Raw genomic sequence first — 26,841 nt, 5'->3', positions numbered from 1 at the left:
AAGGGTTTATTTAAAGGTCTATTATAATCTTTCTAAAACATTTATTTCTCAAACAATGTTTCAATAGCACGCACTTTAGTACAAACCTATGATCTGTTTTAAATTTTTTTAAATTTTTACCATTTAAAACTGCAACTAAAGTTACTATGTATTTGCTTCATTTTATTGTTTTATTGAACTTTTACAAGAAGACTACACGGAGCAGCGAAAATAAGTGGAGCCACGTCCACAAGGAGAATTTAAAATATATTTAGACTTACAGAAATTATTGAAATATTAGTCCATTCTTTCACGGTTTTTGCTCTAAATTTTAAAGAACCTCTTGGATTGACATGAAATTTGGCATGCGTATAGCTTACATGTCAAAGAAAAAAAGTGATATTGTGGCGATGTGTGCTTTTGCCCTGGGGGTGACTTTCACCCCCTCTTGGGGGTGAAAAAATATATGTCCAAAATAAGTCCGGAAATGGGTAAACTAACTAATTTTAAGCAACTTTTGTTCCATAGAGCTTTGTTGCCAAGTCAACACTTTTCGAGTTATTTGCGAGTGAATATGTTCATTTTTCAACAAAATAACCACATTTTTAGACGGTTTTTCGCAAATAACTCAAAAAGTAAGTATTTTGTCGAAAAAAACCTTCTTAGCAAAAATATAGCCTATAAAAAAGTAAAAAAAATGGTGTACGCGTTAGGTCTCTGGATCTCGTAGAACTAGAGTTATAGCCAATGAAAAATAGATTCATATTCACCAAATTTCAAATAGAATATTTCGACGTGAAATATCGAAAAAATTAAGCACTTTTTGGGGGAAACCCATTATAACTTTTTTAAATTGTTTAAAAAAAGATTTATTTCTGTTTTTACAAAAAGTCTCTAGCATTAAATTTAAGCAAGTTACGCTTAAAACAAAGTTGGTCCCTTTTGTTTTTGCAAAAAAAAATGGGGAAGACCAACCCTTAATTAGCAACTTAAATGAAATTAATCGTTACCGCTCCACAAATTATTTTACTTATGTTGTGTTTATATGATCTGTAAGTTTCATCGATTCAAAATGCTTATTATTGAAAAAATTTGGTTTTAAAATAAAATTTTTAAAAATTTAAATTTTGAAAAATATGATTTTTTTCAAAATAACTTAATAATTGTTAGAGATACCAAAAATCTCGTAAAACAAAAAAATTCAGACTTACTTTTCTGAATATCATGTATTTTTTGTTTTTCTGTTAGACAAAAATTGATTAAGATTTGGTGTTTCTAAATTTGCACACATTCGTGATCAGTGACTCGTTCAACCTCTTTTAACTACAGCCCTTTCAATAGTAAGGACTTTGAACCGATGAAACTTAATTACAGATCATATAAACAATATATACACGAGTCAAGAAACTTGTGAAGTCGTAACGATTAAGTTCATTTAAGATACTAATTAGGGGGTGATTTTCTCGATTTTTTACCAAAACCAAAAGGGACTAAGTTTATTTTGAGCGTAACTTGTTTAATTTTGATGCTAGAAATTTTTTTTATAAAACAAAAATGAAGCTATTTTTAAACACTTTAAATAAGTTGTAATGAGTTTTCCCCGAAATGTGCTTAATTTTTGGTTATTTCACGTTAAAGTATTCCATTTGGAATTTGACGAATATGAACCTATTTTTCATTAGCTATAACTCTGTTTCTACTAGGTGTATAGAGACGTGATCTATACACCATTTTTTTAAATCATTTACAGGCTATATTTTTGCTGGGAATGTTTTTTCGACAAAATACTTACTATTTGAGTTATTTGCGAAAAACCGTCTAAAAGCGTGGTTATTTTGTTGAAAAAATGAACATATTCACTGCCAAATAACTCGAAAAGTATTGACTTAGTGAAAAAACTCTATAGAACAAAAGTTACTTAAAATTAGGCAGTTTATCCATTTCCTGACTTTCTTTGGACGAATATTTTTTCACCCCCAAGAGGGGGTGAAAACCACCCACAGGGCAATAGCACATATCGGCACAATATCACTTTTTTTATTTGACTTGTTAGCTATGTGTATGCCAAATTTCATGTCAATCCAAGCGGTTCTTTAAAATTTAGAGGTTTTGCAATATTTTACCGTTAAAGAACGGACTTATCATCGAAATAAGTAAAATATGGACTTTTAAAAATATTAGGAATGCCAAGTAGATTGTTTAGATGTTTATATTGTTTAGATGTTGAACCATATTAGTGCTTAGAATTAAACACATTGTATAAGTGCGATTGGTAGCAAGATTAAAAACGGAAGTTTAACAATACAAACGAGATAATTAGGAAAACAATCGAACGCAAGCGACAAAGAAAAATGTTGAAAGAGAGAAGAGAGGATAATCAAGAAAATAGATAATAATACCTAAATCCAGTCAAAGAGATTTTCAAGAAATGGCAAAAGCAAGGCTATTAAATGAAAATTTGATTTAATTGAAAAGGTTGTAAGCTTGGGATTAGAAAAGAGCAAAATGCTATAGAAATTTCCATACTAAAACTCGTGGACGATCAATTCTGAAATGTCCATAATAGTGTAAACTTCTTGATTTTGCAATTGTATCAGAGACTAAGTATTTTAGATTATAGGTCTTTCATGAGTGCCATTTGTAGTAAAGGTATAACAGCTATACTAGAGAGATCAGCCAGAACTGCCTCGATATTTTGTAATGTAGTAACTTTAAGTAGATTATCTCTTCTAAAAATTAGTATGACGACAGCCAACAGTGAGATGATTTCCAAAGAGTCGTATGCCAATACTAGATCCCATAAGGTGAGTAGCTGTTCTGGAGGAAGGTGGCCGCTGAAAGCCCGCATTATCCATTTTATTACGAGTCTCAAGCTAGAACAAAATGAAATATAAAAAATGGTAAAACATCATTTGCACTAATAATATTGTTCCTTTTTAGTTTTACATTTAGTAATCGACATTAGGTTCGTTCCAAGACGACACATTTGTACGATCCCTTGACCGTCACGAAATCGATTGGACTGTTTTAATGCGCAGAATCGCCCTTGAACGGTTTTCTTTCGATCCCGAACCGATTACCGGTACGTAACCCTCTTGGAACGTATTTGTGTACTGTGTACCATTTCAAGTTCGAGTTGCGCCTGAGCCATTTTCAGTACGAGTACCACAGAGTACCACTAGTAGTTTGCCAGATGGTTAGAAATTATCATTTCTAACATGTTCATTAAACATCACTTCAACTTCAAAATCTTCCTCAGACAGAATCGATATCTGACATAAAATCGCTGTTTTCTATGAAAAAAAAAAAAAAATAAATTATCCATATTTTTAAGATTAATTTGAAAAAAAAAATACCTAGTTTAATAATTATTTAAACGAAAATCAGGATTCACAGGTACTAATAGCGTGGATTATGGATTATTCTATTATTGAATCATCAGCTGATCTCATAGCAGTGACAAGTAAAAATGAAAACAATCCTAACTGCGCAAGTCAGTACAAATAGTTTCTGCTTGAATGCATGTATCAAAAGGACCGTTCAGTTACCGATTTCGAAACGGTACGTGTATCGCTTGGAACAACACAGTGTACGATACGAATCATCGTTCATGTTCGCTTGGAACGCATTTTTTATAATGCGCATGACGAGGGCAGTACGAAGGACGGTTTTCATGTCACTTGGAACGCGCCTATTATGTCATCACTTTCTTATTTTAATGGTTATTTATTTATTAAGAGCGAAAAGTGATACATTATTGCTTGAGAGTAAGAGTTACCGCTCGACGCGTAGCGGAGAGAGGTAATTACTCGAAAGCAATAATGTCACTTTGCGCTTGTAATACATACAACATTTTTTATACAATCACTTAATAAAATGAAACTATTTTTAAATCATTAACTTTATTGTAACTTTTTTATATCTGTAGAATTGTAAATATTTTATCTTAATTTTGAAGACTCCTGTATATAATTTGTCTTAATTATTATTATTACGAAAACAAAATAAGTGTCTCACGCATACGAACACATGTGCGGATCGGCTTGGGTATTTGGAATCGGAGTTATCTAAGACGCAAGATAAACAAGTAGCCGCCTTGACTAATTTTAATAGTTTTCGTTTATTGGAAAAGCTCGGTACATACTTTGAACCAATTTTAATAGGTTGGTTCTCAGGCGAAAACGGAAAAGGGAGATTAGATGTAAGAGATTTTTATTTAGCGTAGGGGTGCGAGAGTCAGTAGATTTTGAGATTCGAATGAAAGAGTCTGTATTTGGCGATAATCGAAAGGACGCGAAGTTTATACGTACTTATATTATATTGACAAGCCGGTCATATATTAAGTAGATAAACGCGATTATTGCAAAGACATTTTCTTTTGTGAGAACTCGTAAAATTTTAGTCGCAATTACACAATAATTTTACATTTCGTCAACTTAATAGTATCTATAATTTAATTGTCTATTTTATAAATAAAACTGTTAAGACTCATACATATCTGTCATTATAATGTCATAACATTAACTTTTATATCTTTCAGTTTGAATGTTCAATGTGTTTGTATTGTATGATTGTACATACGGTTGCTACGGACGACGAGCGTAAAATCAAACTTTACCCGCTAGAGCGATAAAGTGACGGTACTCAGTAAACGTCAACTTTTCGTTGCCATTGACAAGCGAAAAAGTCTTCTTTATCAAGTGATTGTAGAAAAATAACTTTTAATAAATTCAAAAAAGGTTTCTAAACCTATTTGTACGTGGTTCTTTGCACATTTTAATCAAGTAAGCTATTTCCACATGTTTTATTCTTCTTTTTTTTGGCTCTACAACTCCAAGGGAGTCTTGGTTGCGTTTAATATTTTCTTCCACTCCTACCAGTCTTGTGCAGCAATCTCTTATTGTTGCATCTCCTTAATACCTAGGTCACTTATTACCGTATTCTTTCATCTTTTTCTTCTGCGAGAACTGACCTTCTGCCATCGGGCCATTTCCCAGCAGGTTGTGTTTAGTAGTATTTCATCATTTCGCTCTAAGTATATGTCCTGCCTATCTTATATGGTTTGCTTGATCTATCGTACTACATTTTTGTCCCCATAAATTGCTTGGAGTTCCTGGTTGTGTTCATCTCCATTCTTTTTTTGTCTCATATCTACAAGGCCCAAAGATGGTCCGGAAGATTTTCGTTGTAAGACCAACAATTTTGTTGTTTCACGCTGGTTCAGTGTCTACGTCCCACTTCCATATGTTATTATGGAGCGAATTATAGTTTTATATACCCTTGCTTGACCTGTCTTTGATTTAAGTAGCGTCGCTAGAGAGTAATACACTATATTTCCTGTCATGATTCTAGCTTCTACATCTATTTCATAACTATTTTCGGCTGTTATGACTGCTTCCAAGCATTTGATTCATTGAGAATTTCTGAATTGAATTTATTTATCGAAATGTTTTGTCTAATTCTTAGCCTTGGATTTTTGGTAACTGCCATGTACTTGGTTTTATCTTCGTTGACCTTAGGCTAATTTCCCAGGCCCCGCTTTCAAAAAGGATAAAAAATTTGTTTGGCATCTCTGGTGGATTGTGCAATTGTTTCGACGTCGTAAGCAAAAGCTAAGTACTCTCACTTCCTGGGCAATGAAGCTATTTATTAATTCTGGCTGTGCTTTCCTAACTGCCTGTTCTGAAGCGAAACTGAATAACAAAAAGGAAAGTGCCTTGTCTTAGACTCATCTTTGTTTTTGTGCGCTGCTCATATTACTAAAGTGCCTTCGTTCAGGGAGTACATGATCTATCCGGATACGAGTAGTTTCGTCATTTGAGACCAACGTTACTTTATGAATGTCTTTCCTTTGGAACTGTCTAGTTTTTACTACCATATTGTTAGCTACAGAAAATTCTGCTAATCATGAAACATTATCGTTAGTGGTATCGTGTAAACTATGGATAACAATCACTGATTTTAGACACTTTTTCTTGCACAGTTTGGTATTGAAATCGCCCAATAAGGTCGTGTCTGGATGTTGCCGCGTAATGTTGTTCTAGGAATTCATAGAATATACCCTTGTCCTCTGTATCTGCTTCTTCAGTTGATGAATGCACTGATAAAAGAGTTATATTTGTCCAGCATTTTTTTAGTCTTGAAAAACACCTGCGTTTATTGATTTGAATTCCATTATGACCGACTTCAGTTTTCCATTTATTACGAAACCACACCCATTTTCATGTCTTTACTCTTCCCCCGAGCAGAAAACCAGAGAGTTTTCATCTGCAGGCTACCTGAGCCTGTCCACCCCAATTCCTGAATAGCTGCTTTCTGCTTTATCCATCTTATATTACTATAGCTTATCCTTATTTCGGTGCTTAGGTCTGCTCCCTTATTCCGTCCTTTTCCGAGAAAATAGTATATATGATTCTTAGCGACTTTATTTTCATATATAGTTTGCTATCCCATAGCACAACCCCCCAACCTGTAGGCTCAATATTTTTTATGGCAGGGGTTACTCCCTTGTTTTTTAACAGTCAAACATTCACCCTTTTGTATTAGAGTAAAATTACTTACTTTTCAGGACTCTGATGATGGTCTGAAGAGACCGAAAACATTTTGATGTAAATACTTTTGGATATTTTTAAAATTTAAAAGTACCAATTGCAAAAAAGTCGGCTTCGGCTTTCTTTTTCTTGTAAGCAATTTTCTCTTTTTTCTTTTATCTCATATATCTTTTATCCATAAGTTTATATTATCTTTGTTTTACTAACACACACTTTGTAACAAATGTTTGGAACTACCATAGACGTAATAATAGTAAGGTGACTTACGGAGGAACGTGGTATTTTCTGAAATGATTCCATAGGAGTGGATCGAAACATTGAAGCAGCTTCTCGAATAGCAGGCAAAGAGCGACTACACCTTGAGAGTTTCCACAAACTCGGTGCAATCTATGCCAGTATCTCAGGTAGAATGCTCTAAACGAAAAGTACAGATGGACGGGATCGTCGTAAATGTAACAGAATGGAGCAGCTACAAAAATAAAGTAATAAGTATTTAACAATGTATCTACTTATTAATAAAACATAACAACTATATAATATACAGAGTGATCGGACGAAAAGTAAAGAGAGGCATTTATCGACTGACCTCTTCAGTCACCAGATTTGTCTCCTCTGGATTTCTTTTTATGGGGACACCTAAAAAGTTAAATCTATAGAACACCACCCGCATCTTTAGAAGATTTATCAACGAATTGTCAACGAATGTCAACGAATCACTCCAAAAAATTTTGGAATGTGCGATAACGTCTCGAACAAAATCTTTATAATTTTATGGACACCGGAATTAATCATTTCAACATTTGGTCTACTAAGAAATAAGTAGGCAGCTAAAGATTCTAATTTTAGAATGTATTTTTTTAATAAATCAAATAAAGTATTACATCGAACTGAAAAATTTAAAGATTGATGTATACAGATGTGTAAAGAATTTGAAACTATATCTTATTCATCCCCATTGGCATTAAACAATTTTGGAGTGATTCTTACCCTGTCTTACGGATCAAAGTAAAATAACCGAAAATACAGGAAAAATGTGTCCCCATTTAATCACAAATCCACGTATCTCTGGATTTTTCAAAATTGTCGCAGTTCCTGATAATGACTTTGTTTCGTTTTCGTCTGGCCACTCTGTATATTACAAAAGTTTCTGCCATAAAAACATATACTATTGTATTTAAGAAGAGGGAAAAAATATTGAGCAAACATGTCTTTCTCAAATTTGTTTAAGTCATTAAAGATGCATACTCTTAAATGGTTGTATCTACTCCAGGAATCAGAAGTAGATGCCAAGATGAAGCGTTTTCTAAGTTGTCTTTCGGTTTTCGTCAAACGAATGAGAGCCAAATAACTATATCATTATAGAGCGTCAGATTTCAACCACAATTTTATGTCATATGCCTTTTTGTGTACTGAAAATGTCATGTGAGATAACAAAAAAAAAAAAAGAAAATTTGGAGCTGAACCAGGATGCGTTTTCCTCAAAATCGAATTTGCCTTATTCTTTCCAAGGTACAATTTTTCAAGTTCACGACCTGCCTTTATGCCTTTTTTTGCAGGTTCCTTGTCGTGAAAACTAACAAACTTTCAAGTGGCAGGACGGAGAAAATCACAGACACTGACCAATTAACATTATATTTAGGTCATAGTTAACACCCCTAGGGCACCAGTATGCTTATGCCATAATTTAAAAAGAAATAATCAATGCTCCTCTATCGATTCGTAAAATGGCATGAGGGAGAAAATCGTCGCAGAACATACGATTTTCGTTAAAAAAGAAAATTCAATTTTCCTAGGAAACCCCAAATTTTTCACATATTTTATTCCCCTTGATTGCATCTTTCACTAGGTACTCTCAAATGCATAGGGGATAAAATCGTGATTTCACTTCGTCGGAAATCAAATGGTCTAATAGTTTTTTTCCAGCTACAAAGTTAATATGCTTTTGATCATGCAACAAATGACTTTTAACTTTATTTACTCACCATACATGGAAAATCCATGAAACGGAATAACTCCACTTGGAGGAAAAACTATAGTTGTATTAGTGCTTTCCGGTGTACCTGTTTTTCCCTTTATCACTACTTGCATAAAGGCCGGTTGCGTAGGAAGGTTCTTTAAAATTTCTGAATCTCTTGAAAAACATAGCATTACCTAAAAATGTAGTTTCAAATATATGACAAGGGCCTAAAATAGTATGTACACTAAATCTTCTAGAATACAAGCCATTAAAGCTGCTTAATTATAAAAAATTTTTAAACTATCAATGTCAAACAGAATATCAATTTTGGGATCACAAAAAGATGAAAAAAAATTTGGCGCTCTTACCCCTGAGCAGCCTGGGCTTCTCTAAAAACCTTCCTCGTATAGGGGACGGGAAAACGGAAACATCGATTTACCAAGAGTCTGTACGCCCTAGAAAAAATGTTTCAACAAAGAAATGTAGCTGAGATAATTTCGAACAAAAATGTTTATTAGGACTTTCTGTGTAGAATGAATCGCTCTCTAAGAAACAACGATTGAAGCGACCGGCGAGTTTTAATGTCAGTTACTCGTGCGAAATCAATTTCTTAAATAAAATTTGTATGAACTCAATGGTAAAAATTCGATATCTTTTGATCAGAGTATCCTATCGACAAAATTGAAATGCGTTTTAAAAGTGAAAAGTGTATAGCGTTCGAATGCAAGTTTTTGATTTTGCCGCAAATGACATCAGTTTCTATAAAGCCCTTAAATAAATAAAGGTTGCGCGATATTTGCTATTTTTTATAATTCTCATGAGATCAATAAAATTTACCGCGTCCACTAATCGATCGTTGTGAAATTTCCATTATTAGACGTTAATCTTCAAAATCTATATAATGAAATTTAGATTTTCAGTTTTGGTAACAAATTCCACCCAATACCGTCTTTACGGAAGCATGACGTGAAATGTTTTCCGTCCCCCCTTTAACAAGGATGGTTTTAGGAGAAAGCTAAGGGTTAGAATGGCTAACTTTTTGCATCTTTTTTGGGGTCCCAAAATTCTCATGACTGGACTAATGAGATGTTTAAAGGCCAGAGCCCACTTATACGGAACAACCCGCTACGGAACGGACCGCGACGATCGGCATTTTAATATTTTCGTGTATTCAAATGGCTCAGCCAAAGAATACACCACCGATGTGGGTCGTGTATTCTTTGACTCAGCGCCTCCTTTACGGAATAGTAGCACATCGTTCTGAGCCATTAAAATGCCGATCGTCGCGGTCCGTTCCGTGACGGGCTGTTCCGTATAAGTGGGAGCCGGCCTTTAATGTATGCTTTTCGTTTTTTTGAAGTTATTAAATACATACTTCCAAAAAGACTTATTCCTATGCATAATAAACAAACCTGATAGAGTACATCTTCAAATACAAAATATTGATCATCGTTAGAGGCTGTCAAAGTTATATCCTTAATAATGAGTTTATCGATCATCAAATCATATTGTAGTACGTGCTCTTTTAATGATTGAAAATACGCGTATTCCTAAAAAATAAAATATTACTTGCGTGTGTTATGAATGATTATGATTTTGAAATAGCATTTGACAAAGTGAGACATGAAAAATTAGTCCAAATTAGACAACTCTCAGGACTCTGAATGAAAAAGAACACACATTGTAATAGATAACGAACCCAGTCCAGAAATTGAAATCAATGTTTTCATTACTATTTAATGAATATAGTGAAGCTATTTTTGAAGAAATGTGACTATTTTAAAGTGAAGGACAAGTAATTAACGCTAGATCTATTAACAACATAAGATATGCAGATGACACTGTGATTATAGCCAGCTCTGCTGAATAACTCCAATTAGTACTAAACAACACAAACCATTTTTGTGAAAATATGGACTAAAAATGAATACAAAAATGGCCAAATACATGAAAACAACTAAGAAAACAAATAAATATACAATCATACATTTGGGAAATATACCGATAGAAAGGGTTGATAACTACAAATACCTAGGAACCTGGATTTCAGTCAATAATGAATAAACAACATAAATAAGAGTCAGGATAGAAATAGGATGAAATTCGTTTGTAAAAATAAAGACAATTCTCTGCAACAAAGACATTAGATTAGAACTGAGAGTAAGAGTTCTGAGATCCTACGTGTTTTCGATACTGCAATGTGGACTTGAAAGCTGGACCTTGAACTAAGAACACATATAATACGCCACAGTCACTTGAAATGCGGTGTTAGAGGAGGATGCTTAGAATAGCATGGACCCAGAAGAAAACGAACACGGAAGTATTGCGAAAAATGGGTGAAGAATACGAAATAATAAACACAATAAAACCAGAAAGTTACAATATGTGGGACACGTTAAGAGGGGACAGCGATATGAAATGTTTAGACTCGTTTAGACAGCGCCCCCCTTGGTAGACTCATGAGATGCCATATTACCACAGAGCAAAGAAAAATAAAATTGCGGATTTGATTTGCCAAACAGCCTCATGAGAAACTGTTTTATCGTTGTTTTTATTGACGGTGATTTCTACAAGAGCATCGTAGATTTCTTCAATTTGGTATCTGATGGGGGTAATTGCATCAATTCTACTCTTCCATCTAGTTTCGTAGTCTGCAGTTTCATTGAAACCACAAAGGTTTCAATGTCAGGCTAGAAATATGATTTCAACGATAAATAGATGCTGAAAAAGTTGTTAATTTTTATCACTAAGGAAAAGAAAGAAACTGCAAACTGTGAGGATTTAGCAGCATCGTTCACGACTAAGTTGAGTGAATGGCTAGAACATGGGATAAAAAATGCTCTAGGATTCATTTTCAAAATTCTGTTTTGAACTCCTAAGTTCTCCCCTTTCATATTTGCCCCATTATCATACCCTTGTTTTCAATGTTTTCTCATATATTCCAAACTCATTCCCAGTTCATTCAGTTCTTGCAAAATAACTTCTGTAATCCCAAGCCAGTGGTTTTCAGTACAGGCACAAATGCAAGAAAATGTTCTTCAATTTTAACACTTGGTGAAAAGGAACCTAAATTGATAAAACGTACAAAATAGTCATCTGTACGACCCCAGAAATATCAGGTGTACAATCTAAAATTATGCTATAATACTTTTCTGATTTCAAAAAGTTTAAAATTTTATTTTTGATTTGGTTATGAAGGAGCTGAATAATTTCGTTTTGAATACGTTTTCCCAAGTAGCAATCCTGCTTGTTACTACCATTCGTTGTTACTCCTAACGTGCTCTTGTAAAACATAATCAGTTCTTCCAAAGTGCTCAACAAGCTTTAAAAATTTACCATTGTTTTGATGAAATAGTTTATCAGAATCGTCCCTCGCCTCAATGGAAGACATTGTTGTGCTAAGAACTGTATTATTGATATAAGTCGTTTTATTACATTTTTGAATGGCGAGTGTCTGAATTTAGAACTTTTTGTGTTTCTTCGTCTATGGTTTTGCCCGATTCTAGTCTAAAGCGCTGGTTTCCTCAAAAGCGGTGCCGACAACATCCGATCGTAATACTGCGATGAATGACATCATAAAAAACTGTACCATGCAAAATAATAGCATTGGTTTCCAAGGATGCGTTGGAAGCCACTGCTTGCTGAGCTTGCACATTCCATTGCCCCAGTGAAGAACCTTGAATTTTTCACCGTAATCTGACGTAGTTCATCGCAGTGCTACGGTCGCTGTTTCTCGGTGCCGCTTTCGAGCAAACTCAGGCTTAATTGTTTGTTCTACCCACTGTCGCTGTGAATGTAGATGAGCTCGAGACTTAGCGTGGCTGGACAAAGATTCAGCCATATGTTAAAATAATTATCCATTTTCAGTAAATTTAATTTTGACTTTAGAAAATATTTTACAGAAAAAACAATACACAGAATTGTTTTTAAGAATAAATTAACGACTTTCTCTAAACATTTTCACCATTGCACATTTTGTAATTGTAGTAGTTGTAAATCTATGATATTGTTATCTGTTATGATCTGTTATCTGTTAATCTATGATTATTATTTCTTCAATTTAAAAATTGGCTGTCCTCTAAAATTTGCCGCCCTGGGCAGCCGCCCAGTTCGCCCACCCCTGGGGTCGGGCCTGTATAGACTGATAATACAGGGAAACATAAGGGGAGGAAGAAGTATAGGAAAAATGAGAGTGTCCTGGATGAAGAATTTAAGGGAATGGTTTAACTGCAGGTCCATAGAACTCTTCAGAGCAGCGGTAGATAGAGTAAAGATAGTGATGATGATATCCAACCTGACTGGAAGACGGCATTAAAGAAGAAAATGTTTCATGAGCATTGGTGAATTTATTTGTATTATATAAAAATAATTCTTACATATTCCTTAACCTCGGATCCTAACAGTAAACTCCATACTCTGGCTCGTAGGCATCTCGGACATCCCTTTTTTAAGAACTCTTGCGCTATGGGGGCATAATTTTTAAGTAACACTTTTTCTCCTAAGTGTATTCTTTCCTCTTCGAATTGTGCAAAACTATGGGTCATGACTAGTGAATTAGTAGCTGTTAATATCTGTTCCCCTCGTGAAAGCTCCGAATAAAAACTTCTCTAAAACAATACACACTGTTACTTTTATTTTATGTTTTTTAAGATAAAAGTAATAAAATAAATTTTGTCCATTCTGCTCTCACACAAGGACAAAAGAGCACAATGGACAAAAATAAGGGAGGCCTATGTCCAGCAGTGGACGCAAAGGGCTGGATGATGATGACGTAATAAAATAAATGGATACAAGTATCTTTTGTGATGCAATATTAAGGTCACGATTAGTGCAGTCACTGAAGGTTTTCGCCTCCGATTTCGTTGAACTTTCATCGATTTTCATGAAAATTGGTGAGTAGTTAGAGGATACCACAAGGAACAAGGGTTGACATGATGTCAACTTGTGCTTTTACCCTGGGTGTGGATGCCACCTCTTCTCGGGGTTGAAAATTATGTTATCAAAAGTAATACCACAATTCGATAGAGGAACAAATTCTAAGAAAAGTTTCTTATATAAAGTTATTAATATAAGTAAATCAATACTTTTTGAGTAATAAAAGATAAAAGATTTTATTTTTTCGTAAAAAAATGCATGTTTTAAAGCGGTTTTTCACGTATAACTCAAAAACTATAAGCTTTTACAAAAAGGTTATTATTACCGAAATTGAAGATAATAAAAAATTTAATACACTCCTCACTTGAAAGAACTAAACTAATGTCAATTCAAAGTGAGTTATGGGTAATTAAATGTATATTTTTTTCGGTGTGTTCTCAAATCTAAGTATTCAATCTTAAATAACGGGAAAACAATACATTTTATAAAATATACCTGCTAAGCACTTGTCAAATTCCTTCAGAATACCTATCAAATGAGCTCTAGAAGAAGATAATATCATCGAAATTAAGCAAGTTATGATGAAAATAAAAGAACCCTTTTAAATTTTTTAGGAAAAAGTAAAAAATAAAACATACGCCATTTCCAGAAAAATTAAAATCTATAGTAATCCTTACAAAAATTTCTTTATTTTAATATAAGTGACCGGCTTAGAATGCATATTTTTGAAAAAAAGATTTGATTTAAAAAGATCAGAATTTCTAAATTATCGTAATTTTCATTTTCTTTTGATAATAACTGCAACAATTCTCAATATACGTTAAAAATGATATACAGTATGTCCCTGTAAGTTGTATCCATATGGAAAACTTTTTTATTATTAATTTTACGAAAAAAAGCTATTCTTTATAAATAGCTCTGCATGATCCAAAACCTAAGATTTAACCATCAAATGTCAAATTTTTTAAATATTATACGAGGTATGTCAAAAAGTTTGAATTTCACTCAAGAGTAAAGTAGCTTTATTTTTCACAATATTGAAAATTGCTATTATGAAAAGTTGTTTGGAATTAAAAACTGTATTCTAGTATGCAAATACATCCTTCTAATTGAAAATTTTTTTTTGAAAAATTATGGATAACTAACATTATTTTCAGTTATTTTAATTCAGATAACTCTTTTATTATTAATTTTACGAAAAAAAGTGATTCTTAATAAAAAGTTCTACATGGTCTAAAATCTAAAATACAACCATCTTTTGTCAAATTTTATACGAGGTATGTCAAAAAATATGAATTTCGCTCAAGAGTAAAATACGTTTATTTTTCACAATATCGAAAATTGTTATTATGAAAAGTTATTTAGAATTAAAAACTATGTTTCAGTATGTAATTACATCCTTCTAATTGAAATATTCTGAACTATAAAGGTACTTTACTTTTGATCTAAATTTATCTTTTTTGACATACCTCGTATAAAATTGATCAAATTTGATATAAGATTTTTTTATTTTAAGGTTTAGACCATCCAGAACTTTTTCCCATATTCCCCAATTTCCCATATTACGAAAAATAAAGCTATTTTACTCTTGAGTGAAATTCAAACTTTTTGACATACCTCGTATAATATTCAAAAAATGTTATATTTGATGGTTAAATCTTAGGTTTTGTACCATGCAGAGCTTTTTATAAAGAATAACTTTTTTTCGTAAAATTAATAATAAAAAATTTTCCACATGGATACAACTTACAGGGACATACTGTATAAGCAAATTTTAGTTTTTTCTCTGTCAACTATTTTAACCTTTTTACTATTTCTGTACGGTAAAAAATAACCGGGATTTTGCTGCGAGAACTATAAACGGGGCCATTTAACCTTTAATTTAAAAAAAAAAAAGTAAGGGGTTTGAAAGATTAAATTCAATGAGGTTTAATAGCCCTTGGAGATAACTTTCAAATGGTTTTTATATGAACATGATATCATAAAAATTAACGGAGTTAATAAAAAAATAATAATAATAACATTTTTTGAAAAAAAGTTTAAAAGATAAATTTTAAAAAAATTTTGGAGCATAAATTTTAGTGCTATCAACTTGTTCGGGGGCTCATTTGTTAGATATTTCTAAGTATTTTGACAAATGTTTAATAAGTTTATGTTATGAAATGCAGCATATTCCCGTTATTTAAGCTTGAATAATTAGATTTGGGAACTCACCGAAAAAATATACATTAAATTACCTATAACTCACTTTCAGTTCACAATAAAAGGTTTTTCTAGTAAGGAGTTGATTTCATTTTTTATTAGCCTCAATTTTGATAATAATAACTTTTTTGTGAAAACTTATAGTTTTTGAGTTATTTATGTAAAATCAGTTAAAAACATGCATTTTTCTAACGGAAAAATTAAAATCATTAATCTTTAGTAACTCAAAAAGTTTTGATTGTATATGGGTGAATTTTTTCGGAAACTTTTCGGACATACACATCTACAGAAAAGTTCTCTAAAATTAAATTTCCTATCGAAATGCTACCTACTAGAACTAGAGTGAAAAATATTTTATTACAAAAATATATTTAAAAAACGAAGCGAAAAAAAAACACGAAAGAACGATATTTTGTTTATTACCTCATAAGTTTTCTTTACTCTTTCCTCTATCTCTACCCCTATCCTTTCTTTTCAAACTGACATAGAAGTTTTTTTCTGTGAAGTAACGCTTGTACCTATATCCACATAGAAAAAAGTTATGGGACAAAAAACAAAATCGCGTTTTTTCGTGTTTTTTTGCTTCGTTTTATGAATATATTTTTGTTAAAAATATATTCATAACTTTAGAAACAGATATTAATGCATATGGAGTAATTCACCCCTTTCTCAAAAACGTAGGCCTACCCTTTTAAATGGTAGCACTCCGCGGTTTTTTCATACTTGGGGGTCCATTGAATATATGAAACAATTAAACCCTTTTAACGTTGTAGTTCCTTTTAGTACTATTTTTTTGGATATAATCACTAGCCTACCACTAACTATTCAAACCCTAACATATTATTTCTTTAATTCAAAAAAATCTTATAAGAATATAGTGCGCAACTTGTGTGGTTAGATTATAGTCCAGGGCGGATCTGTTTTGAGATGGACGTTGAGAGGTGACTCAAATTTTTTTGCAGAAATTGCTTGAAAATAAATCAAATAATAATATTTGAGTTATCCTCCCTCTCAAAAAGGTCCGGAACATTGTTTAAATAATCAAAATGTCAAGAATTGAAGGAAAAATTCGATATTTTTCTTCGTTTTTTGATTATAACTTTAAAAGTATTCATTTCCGAGAAAAGTTGTACTGACATAAAAGTTGCGTAATTAAATTTGCTATAATATAAAATTGGTTAGAAATTTAAAAAATAGTCACCCTAGTTGCAAAATAGCAATAATTTCGAAAAAACCATACAAAAACAAGTTTTCGCATTTTACGTTTTTCAACCATTTATGCTACATTTAGGACCTTCATATTTCACCCAGAAAAATTTTATAATACAGTAAAACAATACTGTAAATTTCATTAAGATCGGTTCAATAAATTTTGCAAAATAAATTTTGAAATACAGCTTTCGCAAAAAAAATTCATTTTTTCAAAATGTTACAGGACTGAAAATAAAGCAGATAGCAAGTTGAATTTTTTTTTGCTTATAGAAGTGTGCTGTACCTTTCATTTTCAATTTTCAAAATTAAAATCGATTAATTACCACGGCGTCAGAAAATTTTTGAAATAAACAATAATTTTTGGTGCTACGCGCAGGACAGCGGTGTTCGATTCACACAGGTTGATTTCCACCAAAATTATTTCCAATCTTTATCTAATATATTATTTTCTTACTCTATATTTTGTTGTATTTTAATTTTTTAATTCCACAAAAATCAAACTAATTTTATTATTGTTTGTGAAATATTGTTTAAACAATTGCATATGTGTAAAAATAATAAACTTTTATTATTTAAGTTAAAATATATGAACAAAGAAAGTTTTTGCTAATAAAAGTGTTATTTCAAAGGATAGAGTATGTGTTTTTATTTTTCAATAAACAAATGTATTTATTTATATCGAAATGTCATAAAAATTAAAATGTATCAATCATTATCAAAGGTCATTGGAATGCCCAATCAGAGCAACCTATCCGCTGTCCTGCGCGTAGCACCAATAATTAATGTTTATTTAAAAAAATTCCTGACGCCGTGGTGTTAAGCGATTTTAATTTTGCAAAATTGCAAATGAAAGGTACAGTACACTTCTATATGCAAAAAATTTTCATGTTGCTATCTGGTTTATTTTCAGTCCTGTAACATTTTGAAAAAATGATTTTTTTTTACGAAAGCTGGATTGCAAAATTTATTTTGCAAAATCTATTGAACCGATCTTAATGAAATTTACAGTATTGTTTTACTGTATCATAAAATTTTTCAGGGTGAAATATGAAGGTCCTAAGTGTAGCATAAATGGTTGAAAAACGTAAAATGCAAATACTTGTTTTTGTATGTTTTTTTCACAATTATTGCTATTTTGCAACAAGGGTGACTATTTCTTAAATTTGTAACCATTTCTATATTGTAGGAAATTTAATTACGAAACTTTTATGTCAGTACAACTTTTCTCGGAAATGAATACTTTTAAAGTTATAATCAAAAAACCAAGAAAAAAATCGAATTTTTCCTTAATTTTTTGACATTTTGATTATTTAAACAATGTTCCGGACCTTTTGAGAGGGAGGATAACTCAAATATTATTATTTGAGTTATTTTCAAGCAATTTCTGCAAAAAAATTTGAGTCACCTCTCAACGTCCAAATGTACTAATATTTTTACAGATGCGCCCTGGTCTATTAAGCTCTCATTCGAATTATGACACTTTAACTTTTACTTACCAAATCACCTAAATTTTTTACTTTAAGCGGGATTTGACTAAACTGCCAACCGGTACTGCCCCTGAAAAAATTAATAGTAAAAAGATTAATAATAAAAACTGTATTTAAAGCATGTATAACCGACAAAATTATTGGGGTTATACATACAGTATGTCCCTGTAAGTTGTATCCATGGAAAACTTTTTTATTATTAATTTTACGAAAAAAAGTTGCTCTTCATAAAAAGCTCTGCTTGGTCCAAAACCTAAAATTTGACCATCAAATATCAATTTTTTTGAATATTATACGAGGTGTCAAAAAGTTTGAATTTCACTCAAGAGTAAAGTAGCTTTATTTTTCACAATATTGAAAATTGCTATTAGGAAAAGTTGTTTGGGATTAAAAACTATATTCTTGTATGCAATTACATCCTTCTAATTGAAAGAATTTTTTTTGAACAATTTTGAATAACTAACATTCATTATTTTCAGTTATTTCAATTCAAATAACTCTTTTATTATTAATTTTACGAAAAAAAGTGATTCTTAATAAAAAGTTCTGCCTGGTCTAAAACCTAAAATACAACCATTTTATGTCAAATTTTATCAATTTTATACGAGATATGTTAAAAAAATATGAATTTTGATCAAGGGTAAAATACGTTTATTTTTCACAATATCGAAAATTGTTATTAGGAAAAGTTATTTAGAACTAAAAACTATGTTTCAGTATGTAATTACATCCTCTTAATTGAAATATTCTGAACTATAAAGGTACTTTACTTTTGATCTAAATTTATCTTTTTTGACATACCTCACTCGTATAAAATTGATAAAATTTGATAAAAAATAGTTGTATTTTAGGTTTAGACCATCCAGAACTTTTCATTAAGAATCACTTTTTTTCGTTAAATTAATAATAAAAGAGTTATCAGAATTGAAATAAGTGAAAATAATGTTAGTTATCTATAATTTTTAAATTTTTTTTTCAATTAGAAGGATGTAATTGCATATTAGAATATAGTTTTTAATTCCAAACAACTTTTCATAATAGCAATTTTTTATATTGTGAAAAATACTTATAACTTAGGTATATTTAAATATATTTTAATAAACAATAAAATTGTTATTAACAATATTCAAAAACAGCGATTTTGTTGTCCGTTTTGTAATAACTTTTTTGTTTATTAACCGATTGTCATGTAGCGTATCTCATTCGATGTATCTTTTTTTTCTGAAAAAGTTACTTGTGGACGCCAAATCTCTAAATAAACAAGTTTTTAAGTTATGAGCACAAAACTAAGTTTGACGTTTTGATTGTTTATTTAAAAATTGTTCCACTAAAAAATTGATGAATCCCAAGATGGTAGTCTTTTTGTAATATCTCATATTACACATTACAACTGTCAAACTTCGTCTTTTCCATTATGTCGAAAAACGGTTTATTTTTTACTAACTTGATTGACCTATGCGCTCTGAGCTTGGCTGGTGTCGCTCCTAGCGGTTACTAATTCAACTTTCACCGGTAATTTTTAAATTTATTATTTAATTGTTATCGCTTAATATTTACAATGCTAAAAAGTAATTAAATTGTAATAGATTTTTTTAAGATTTTGCTAATCATTTTGACGTTCTATTGATAAAATATTAATTTCTTACTTCGGATACTTTCACAATTATCATGTAGATGGCGCCAAGATTAATTTATAATTACATATTACAGAACATTAAAAAACGCAAATTCAGTATTTAAAACGTAAGTATATTTAAGGTAAAAATATATACCACAGCTTTGATCAACTAATATTTTTTATAATTAATGTTTTTAATTATAATTTTAAATTAATCACTTTGACATTTATGTCAAATTTTTCCGGTAAACGTTTACAGACTTGTCACTACTGGCACTCACGAATTTATAAATATCCCCTCTACGTACGAGCTCACAGCGTATATGTATATTTATAACTTACTCTGAACTTTTCTCATCAATAGGTCCTTTCAAATTTAACAAAACTTCTAGAAAATCCTTTGGGGCATATACAGGCCTGTATTTTTGTATGTTAACCTATAATAAAATGGCAGTACAGTACATTGAATAGGAGGTATATTAATTCTAGAAAAGTAGAAAAAAAAACAAAGCTAACAAAGTCGAACTAGATTGTCAAGAAAGTATTTAAAGCTGGAATTTGTATGCAATAAATAAAATACAGCCTATTCCTTGAATATACGACTGTTTTGAATTATTGCGACAACGAATATTTTAATGTGCAACATAAAGGCACGATTTAAGGAGAATTACTTTTTAAGTAGTTGATCGACTCAACGACACTTATCCATGGTTAACTGCACGCACACTTTTTATAGGTATGTGCTGTAACCAAATTTAAATCTGGTAACAGGGCTACTGATATACACAGCGCGCTTACGCCGTCGCTTCTTCAAAATTTTCAGACACTAGCCGGTCCCGAGCGACAGCGAGGATATAACCATTGTAACCACAAATGAGACTGGTAACAGAGTATAATAAAGTGCAACTGAGTCACATAAACTCGCCTATATTTTCTTCTTGTGTCTACGAGTAGTAGGCTATTTACTGAATTAGGTACTATTAACACATAATATAATAATATATTTCAATTGGTAAAAATATTGGTAAATGGAATTATTCATCGGCATACAATATTTATTTGCAAGATTTTTAACTGTTACCGAAGGTAACAGTGGCTACATGGACGCTTCGCCAGTGTGTGAAGTATTGCCGCCCTCTGATAAAATAGGTTCCGGAGAAGCAAGAAAGCAATAGAAACGAACCCAGCATGTGATGTATGCACATTCCTTAGAAAATGAGATATTGATGTTACAATTCTCTCATTGGCATGAGGGGGGATTGATTCGAATAGAGCAGTATCCATCCACTCCATATCGTCCCAATGCTCCAGTCCATCCTCCACCCCTCGATAGCACGCTGATGCGCTATATAGGCCACAAATCAGCAAAATGTTTGTCACGTGGAAGTCCTGGGTCCAAGGACTCCCATATGAAATACTTCTCCTAGTTAGATTGGAGAGCGTGAGGCTCTATAATCCTGCTATAATCTCAATTGACTTATCATCATTATGCTTTTGCTTTCAGTGCATTTTTTGTATTTTTTGTTATATAGTATGTATGTACTTAATATTTTTTGGCCTGCGCTGTTTTGTTAATTTTACTTTCTTAATAAAACTGTGTACATAATAATTAAAATATAATGAACTTACTTCGTAGTTACTCAGTTCCGTCCATTTACTCAAAATCTCTTCTTTGTCGTTTGTTGTTCGTGGTTTTGCCAGACTTATTCCTAACTCATTACACATCGAATTTAATGACTTGTGAATTCTTTTATCCCAATGAATTTGACACTTTCTAGAAATAAAAATTAAATTACAGATAGGTATTTATTTAGCAGTACTACGCTGCAGAAGAACTAAGGTGGAGAAGCACCAAGGAGAAACGCAGGAGAAGAACCGACGTCATCGAAAGGACAGTCAGACTAAAATGGAGATAGACAGGACACATAGCCAGAATGATAGATGGGCGATGGACAAATAGGTTATTGGAATGGAGACCAAGGGAAACAAGAGAAGCGTCGGTCGACCACGACTACCTATAAAATGGACAGACCATTTAAGAAGGCTAAATAAAAACGGATGAGAGTAACGCAAGGTAGACGGGGTTGAAAACACGAAAAAGAGGCCTATGTTCAACAGTGGGCTTTTGAGTCTGGATTATGATGATGAATACGCTGCATAGTATATACAAGAAAATACCAAAACTAAACGCAAAACAACTTAGGTTAGACGTCATACTTGTTGACATAAGGTTATATCACCATACTGATATTAATTCACATCAACGCGCTCATCAAAGACATATGGCAAGAAGAGAAAATACCTGACGACTGGAAGGAAAGTATAGTATGCCCGATTTATAAAAAGGAGACAAACTCCAGTGCAAAAACTACCGTGGAATCTCTCTACTATGTACAGCATATAAAGTCCTCACGTATATTATAAACCAGCGGCTCCACCCACTAGCAGAAAATATTATTGGAGAGTATCAGACGGACTTCCGACGGGGATGATCGACACTGGATCAAATATTTACAGTCAAACAGATTTTGAGCAAATCATGGGAACACGATATTGATGTTCACAACGTGATTGTAGACTTCAAACGGGCATACGACACAGTCAAAAGGAACAAACTATACTATACAGGGTGTCCCAGACTAATTTAGCCACGCTATATCTCTTAAACGAATAGATATTTTCGAATGGGACAAAAATTGATATATTCTACTTGTAATACACTTTAATACGGCGCACAGTGGGGCAAGAGACAACATAAGTTGGCATTAAATCATTGTCGATATATTATGGCCAATTTTTTTTTCAAATATTATAAGTTGTGTGTACATAAACAAAAACAATGTTTTTTCAATGTTTTCTTCTTCTTCTCAATGTGCCTATCCGTGCCAAATGTTGGCGATCATCATGGCAATCTTAATTTTATCTGCAGCAGCGCGGAAAAGCTGCACAGATGTTGTGTTAAAGCAGGTTCTGAAGTTCTTTAACCAGGATGTTCTTCTTCTTCTTGCTAGGCTTCGCTTTACAAATATTTTTCCTTGAAGGATGGCTTGTTCAAAAAGTGTTTAGCTCAAAATTTTCAAAGCGGCATGTCCGTAGTTACTACCGATATTGATTTAAATGATATTTGAAGTTTAGTCATTTTAATTTAAAATAAATCTACAGTCTAATTTACTTGTTTTTATGTAGATTTATTATCTAATATTATTTATATCTCAAAACAATTGTGTTAACATTATTTTTGAAAAATTGTTTAACCAAATTGTTCTTTAAAACCATTTACCGCATATTTATAAAAATAACATAAAATTTCGTAAGTAAAATATTGAAAAACTTAAACTACAGATCATCATCAGAATCATCAGATGTGACGTCAACATCTTGCACATTCGGAGATTTGAAACATAATATATTATGCACTAATATGCAGTCCACTAATATGCTTCCACTGGCAGGTCTTCTAATTTCTTTCTTTTTATGTTTCTTTTGCTTGTGATCAGTGGATCACTACTAATCAACAAAAAGTGGAATACATCTTAATTTGTTTTGGATCTACTACACTTTCTTGAATTATTTTAATTGAATTATGCAAATAACCAAAAATTAGAATAGAGTGTTATTCAATTTAATTAGGTCAACATAACCTCACAAAAAATACAATTATAAAAAAAGGAGCAAATATGAGCAAAAAGTTAAAATGACATTTTGAAGAATAATACTCAAGCTTTCAAAATAAAACAAAATTAAAGTTGGATCAGTCTGGGAACACTAACAAATCACTTGCTCTTTTTGAAAAATGCATATTTTGATATTTTGTACAGGTAATTTTAAACAACATATTATAAGAGACTGTATTTACTTAATTATTATATCACATCTGTAATAATATTGTCACTTTCCTGAAGATCAAATATCCGTAGCCAATTTTACTGGTAAATTAACTTTTGACTTGAAATAAGTGGATCAAACGTAAGTCGAATCACGTTATCGCGGCCTATGCATTGTTAACACGGGACCATGTGCTCTTTGCGACGCGTCGCAACTGGTGGAGGGGGATTTAATGGGAAAAAAATGATGCCAAATCATATGTAGGATTGTGTACTATTTAATTAAAATGAATGCGACAGAAAATGCTGCATTTGGTATTTTCATTTTATGCCAACTTTTTAGCTCTCCTGCCCCACTGTGCGGCGTACAAAAAATCATCCCCTAAATATTCATCCCTTAGTTACTACCCCTAACTTAAATTTTTTAATAGCACCCTGTATATTTTTTTATAGTTTTGGATGTGGTCTTTTATCGTCTATTCAACACATTTTTTGAAAATAAAATCGGTTCGTAAATAACCAAGAAACTATCAGTTTATTTTTGTTAATTGTGTGTCCCAGACTAACTTATCCAGGCTATATTTCTTAAACGAATAGAGATTTTCGAATGGGACAAAAACTGATCTATTCCATTTGCAAATACACTTTCATATGGCATAGAAAAAATTCATCCCCTAAATATTCATCCCTAACTTACAGGGTGCTATTTTAAAAAAAAGTTAGGGGTTGTAACTAAGGGATGAATATTTAGGGGATAATTTTTTTATTAAAGTGTAATATATTAGTTTTTGTCCCATTCGAAAATCTCTATTCGTTAAAGAAATATAGCCTGGATAAATTAGTGTGGGACACATAATTAACAAAACTAAACTGATATTTTCTTGGTTATTTACGAACCGATTTTATTTTCAAAAAATGTCTTGAATAGACGATAGAAGACCACATCCAAAACTATAAAAAATATACAGGGTGCTATTAAAAAAATTAAAGTTAGGGGTTGTAACTAAGGGATGAATATTTAGGGGATGATTTTTTCTACGCCATATTAAAGTGTATTACAAGTATAATTTACCACTTTTTGTGCCATTCGAAAATCTTTATTCGTTTAAGAGATATACCGTGGCTAAATTAGTCTGGGACACCCTGTATATTGGCTGAATTGGCAATACCACACAAGCTAATGAGACTCATTGGAGCCACAGTGGATGAAACGCAGGCATATGTACGAATAATACAAAACCACCGGACAGACTTCTTCGACATTTCGCAGGGACTAAAGCAGGGAGATGGGCTGGCCCCAACATTGTCTAACCTGGCACTGGAGTATGCGGTTATATATATTAGCAAATGCAAACTGGACGAGAAAATCTACTAACCAACCGAGCAGTTCAACTGGCCGCTTATGCCGATAATATTAATATTATGAGTAGAACATCAACAGGAGCATAGGAAACATATGCAGAGTTAAAAACACAAACTATAACACAAAAATAATGACTCAGAGGAGAAGAAATATAGTCCCACAAAACATTATACATGAAGATGACATTGAAACTGTTGGAAAGTTTACATACCTGGGAGTAGAAATATATGCCGACGGATCAAAAGATGGAGAAATTAAGTATTTTCTATGGGAAATAAGCCACAATTTTACTAAAAAATGAATTTATTAACGTTTCGAAGTATTTTAATAATTTAATAGTATTTTGTATTTTGACAACGAAACCCGATTTGGGCTTCGAAACGTTAATAAATTCATTTTTTAGTAAAATTGTGGCTTATTTCCCATAGAAAATACTTAATTATAAAAATGCCACAAGGAAATAGCTTCAGAACAACAAAAAAATGGAGAAATACAGGAGAGAATAATGTAGGAAAACAGAGCTTATTTTGCCCTCTCCCATATAATTAGGTCTAAAGTGTTCATGGAAATACAAAGATGAGAATCTATAAAACCTTAATTCGACCAATAGCATGCTATGACAGTGAAGCCTGGGTCCTGAAAGAAACATCCAAAAACAAACTCGACAAATTCGAAAGGAAAGTACTGAGGAGAACACTATAACGTGTGAGGGAAAACAGAATCTTCAGAAGTAGATACAACAACGACCTTTATCAACTTTATAAGGAAACCCCCCTGTCAGACTTCATTAGAATACAAAGATTGCAATGGGCCGGACATGTGATAAGAATGGGAGAGGATAGGCTACCAAAAAGAGCACTGAATGCTAGAATGCAGGGAAAGAGACCGGTTGGAAAGCCAAGAAAGCGCTGGGAAGACACAGTGACGCACAAGCCCTTCTAGGAGTCCGTGTATCGAGAAGAGCACCCACAGACAAGCAAGGGTGGAGGCAAAAAATAAAGGAGGCCATATTTGTAGACATCAAAGGGCAAATTTTGATTACAATTGAAGATAAATTAAGAACATGAAACGGATCATCATCATAAGTGACTCGACCATCCGTTGTGGATCTTGGCATGCTCGCAAAGAAGTCGCTACCCCTGTCGATTCCTGGCAACTTTTCTCCATCTTCTCACTCTTAGAACCTTCAGGTCTTCTTCTACATCATCAATCCATCTTCTTTGTGGACGTCCTCTACTTCTTGTGCCCTCTACATGAAAAGAATACATGCAAGATTTAAAGATAAGCAAGAAGACCGACTAAAATAAACACTCCCTAAGGCCCAGAAATAACAAACCAAGAAGTAACCACGGCTATTAAGCGGATTAAAGATTGGAAATCAACAGGACCTGATAAATTGTAAGGTGGAATTTGAAATCTATTAGGGACACATCGAATTACAGCTCTCACTCAGCTATTCAACAAAATATATTCGAGACTGGTCACTTACCAAAATACTGGCTAATAATATTCATTTAATAAAAATTCTAGAAAATGTGAAGAACATAGATTAATAATTAGTTTGGTGAACCATGAATTACCTGAAAAATGCATCGTGCGTGTTGCTTTCCCGTTTTTTGGATTTCACGAATCTGTATATCGTATTTTTCAATTCAGCTTCCAAACCGTTTTCTTGCATAGCTTTCAGCAGAGAATTTTTAAAATCTTCCGATTTTACACTAGGCGTAATAACCAATTTCTGAAACACATTTGTCAAATCTTAAAAAATAAACA

At 32.3% G+C, this 26,841-nt stretch overlaps 1 protein-coding gene across 1 annotated transcript; it reads right to left on the bottom strand.

The window, feature by feature from the left end:
* Nucleotides 1–26,841, bottom strand: LOC126885711 (TBC1 domain family member 19). Its single transcript, XM_050652433.1, has 9 exons — nucleotides 26,649–26,841; nucleotides 21,511–21,655; nucleotides 20,224–20,318; nucleotides 18,273–18,333; nucleotides 12,864–13,094; nucleotides 9,900–10,037; nucleotides 8,513–8,681; nucleotides 6,798–6,999; nucleotides 1–2,852 (listed from the first exon to the last, which is right to left on the bottom strand). The coding sequence occupies exons 1-9, from the start codon at nucleotides 26,744–26,746 to the stop codon at nucleotides 2,594–2,596; spliced, it is 1,398 nt and encodes a 465-aa protein (XP_050508390.1). The 5' UTR covers nucleotides 26,747–26,841; the 3' UTR covers nucleotides 1–2,593.

This window comes from Diabrotica virgifera, chromosome 5 (assembly GCF_917563875.1).
Source record: "Diabrotica virgifera virgifera chromosome 5, PGI_DIABVI_V3a".
Classification (NCBI taxonomy): domain Eukaryota; kingdom Metazoa; phylum Arthropoda; class Insecta; order Coleoptera; family Chrysomelidae; genus Diabrotica; species Diabrotica virgifera.
Note: the sequence above shows the minus strand (reverse complement) of the source record. Positions and strands in the feature narration are given on the sequence as shown.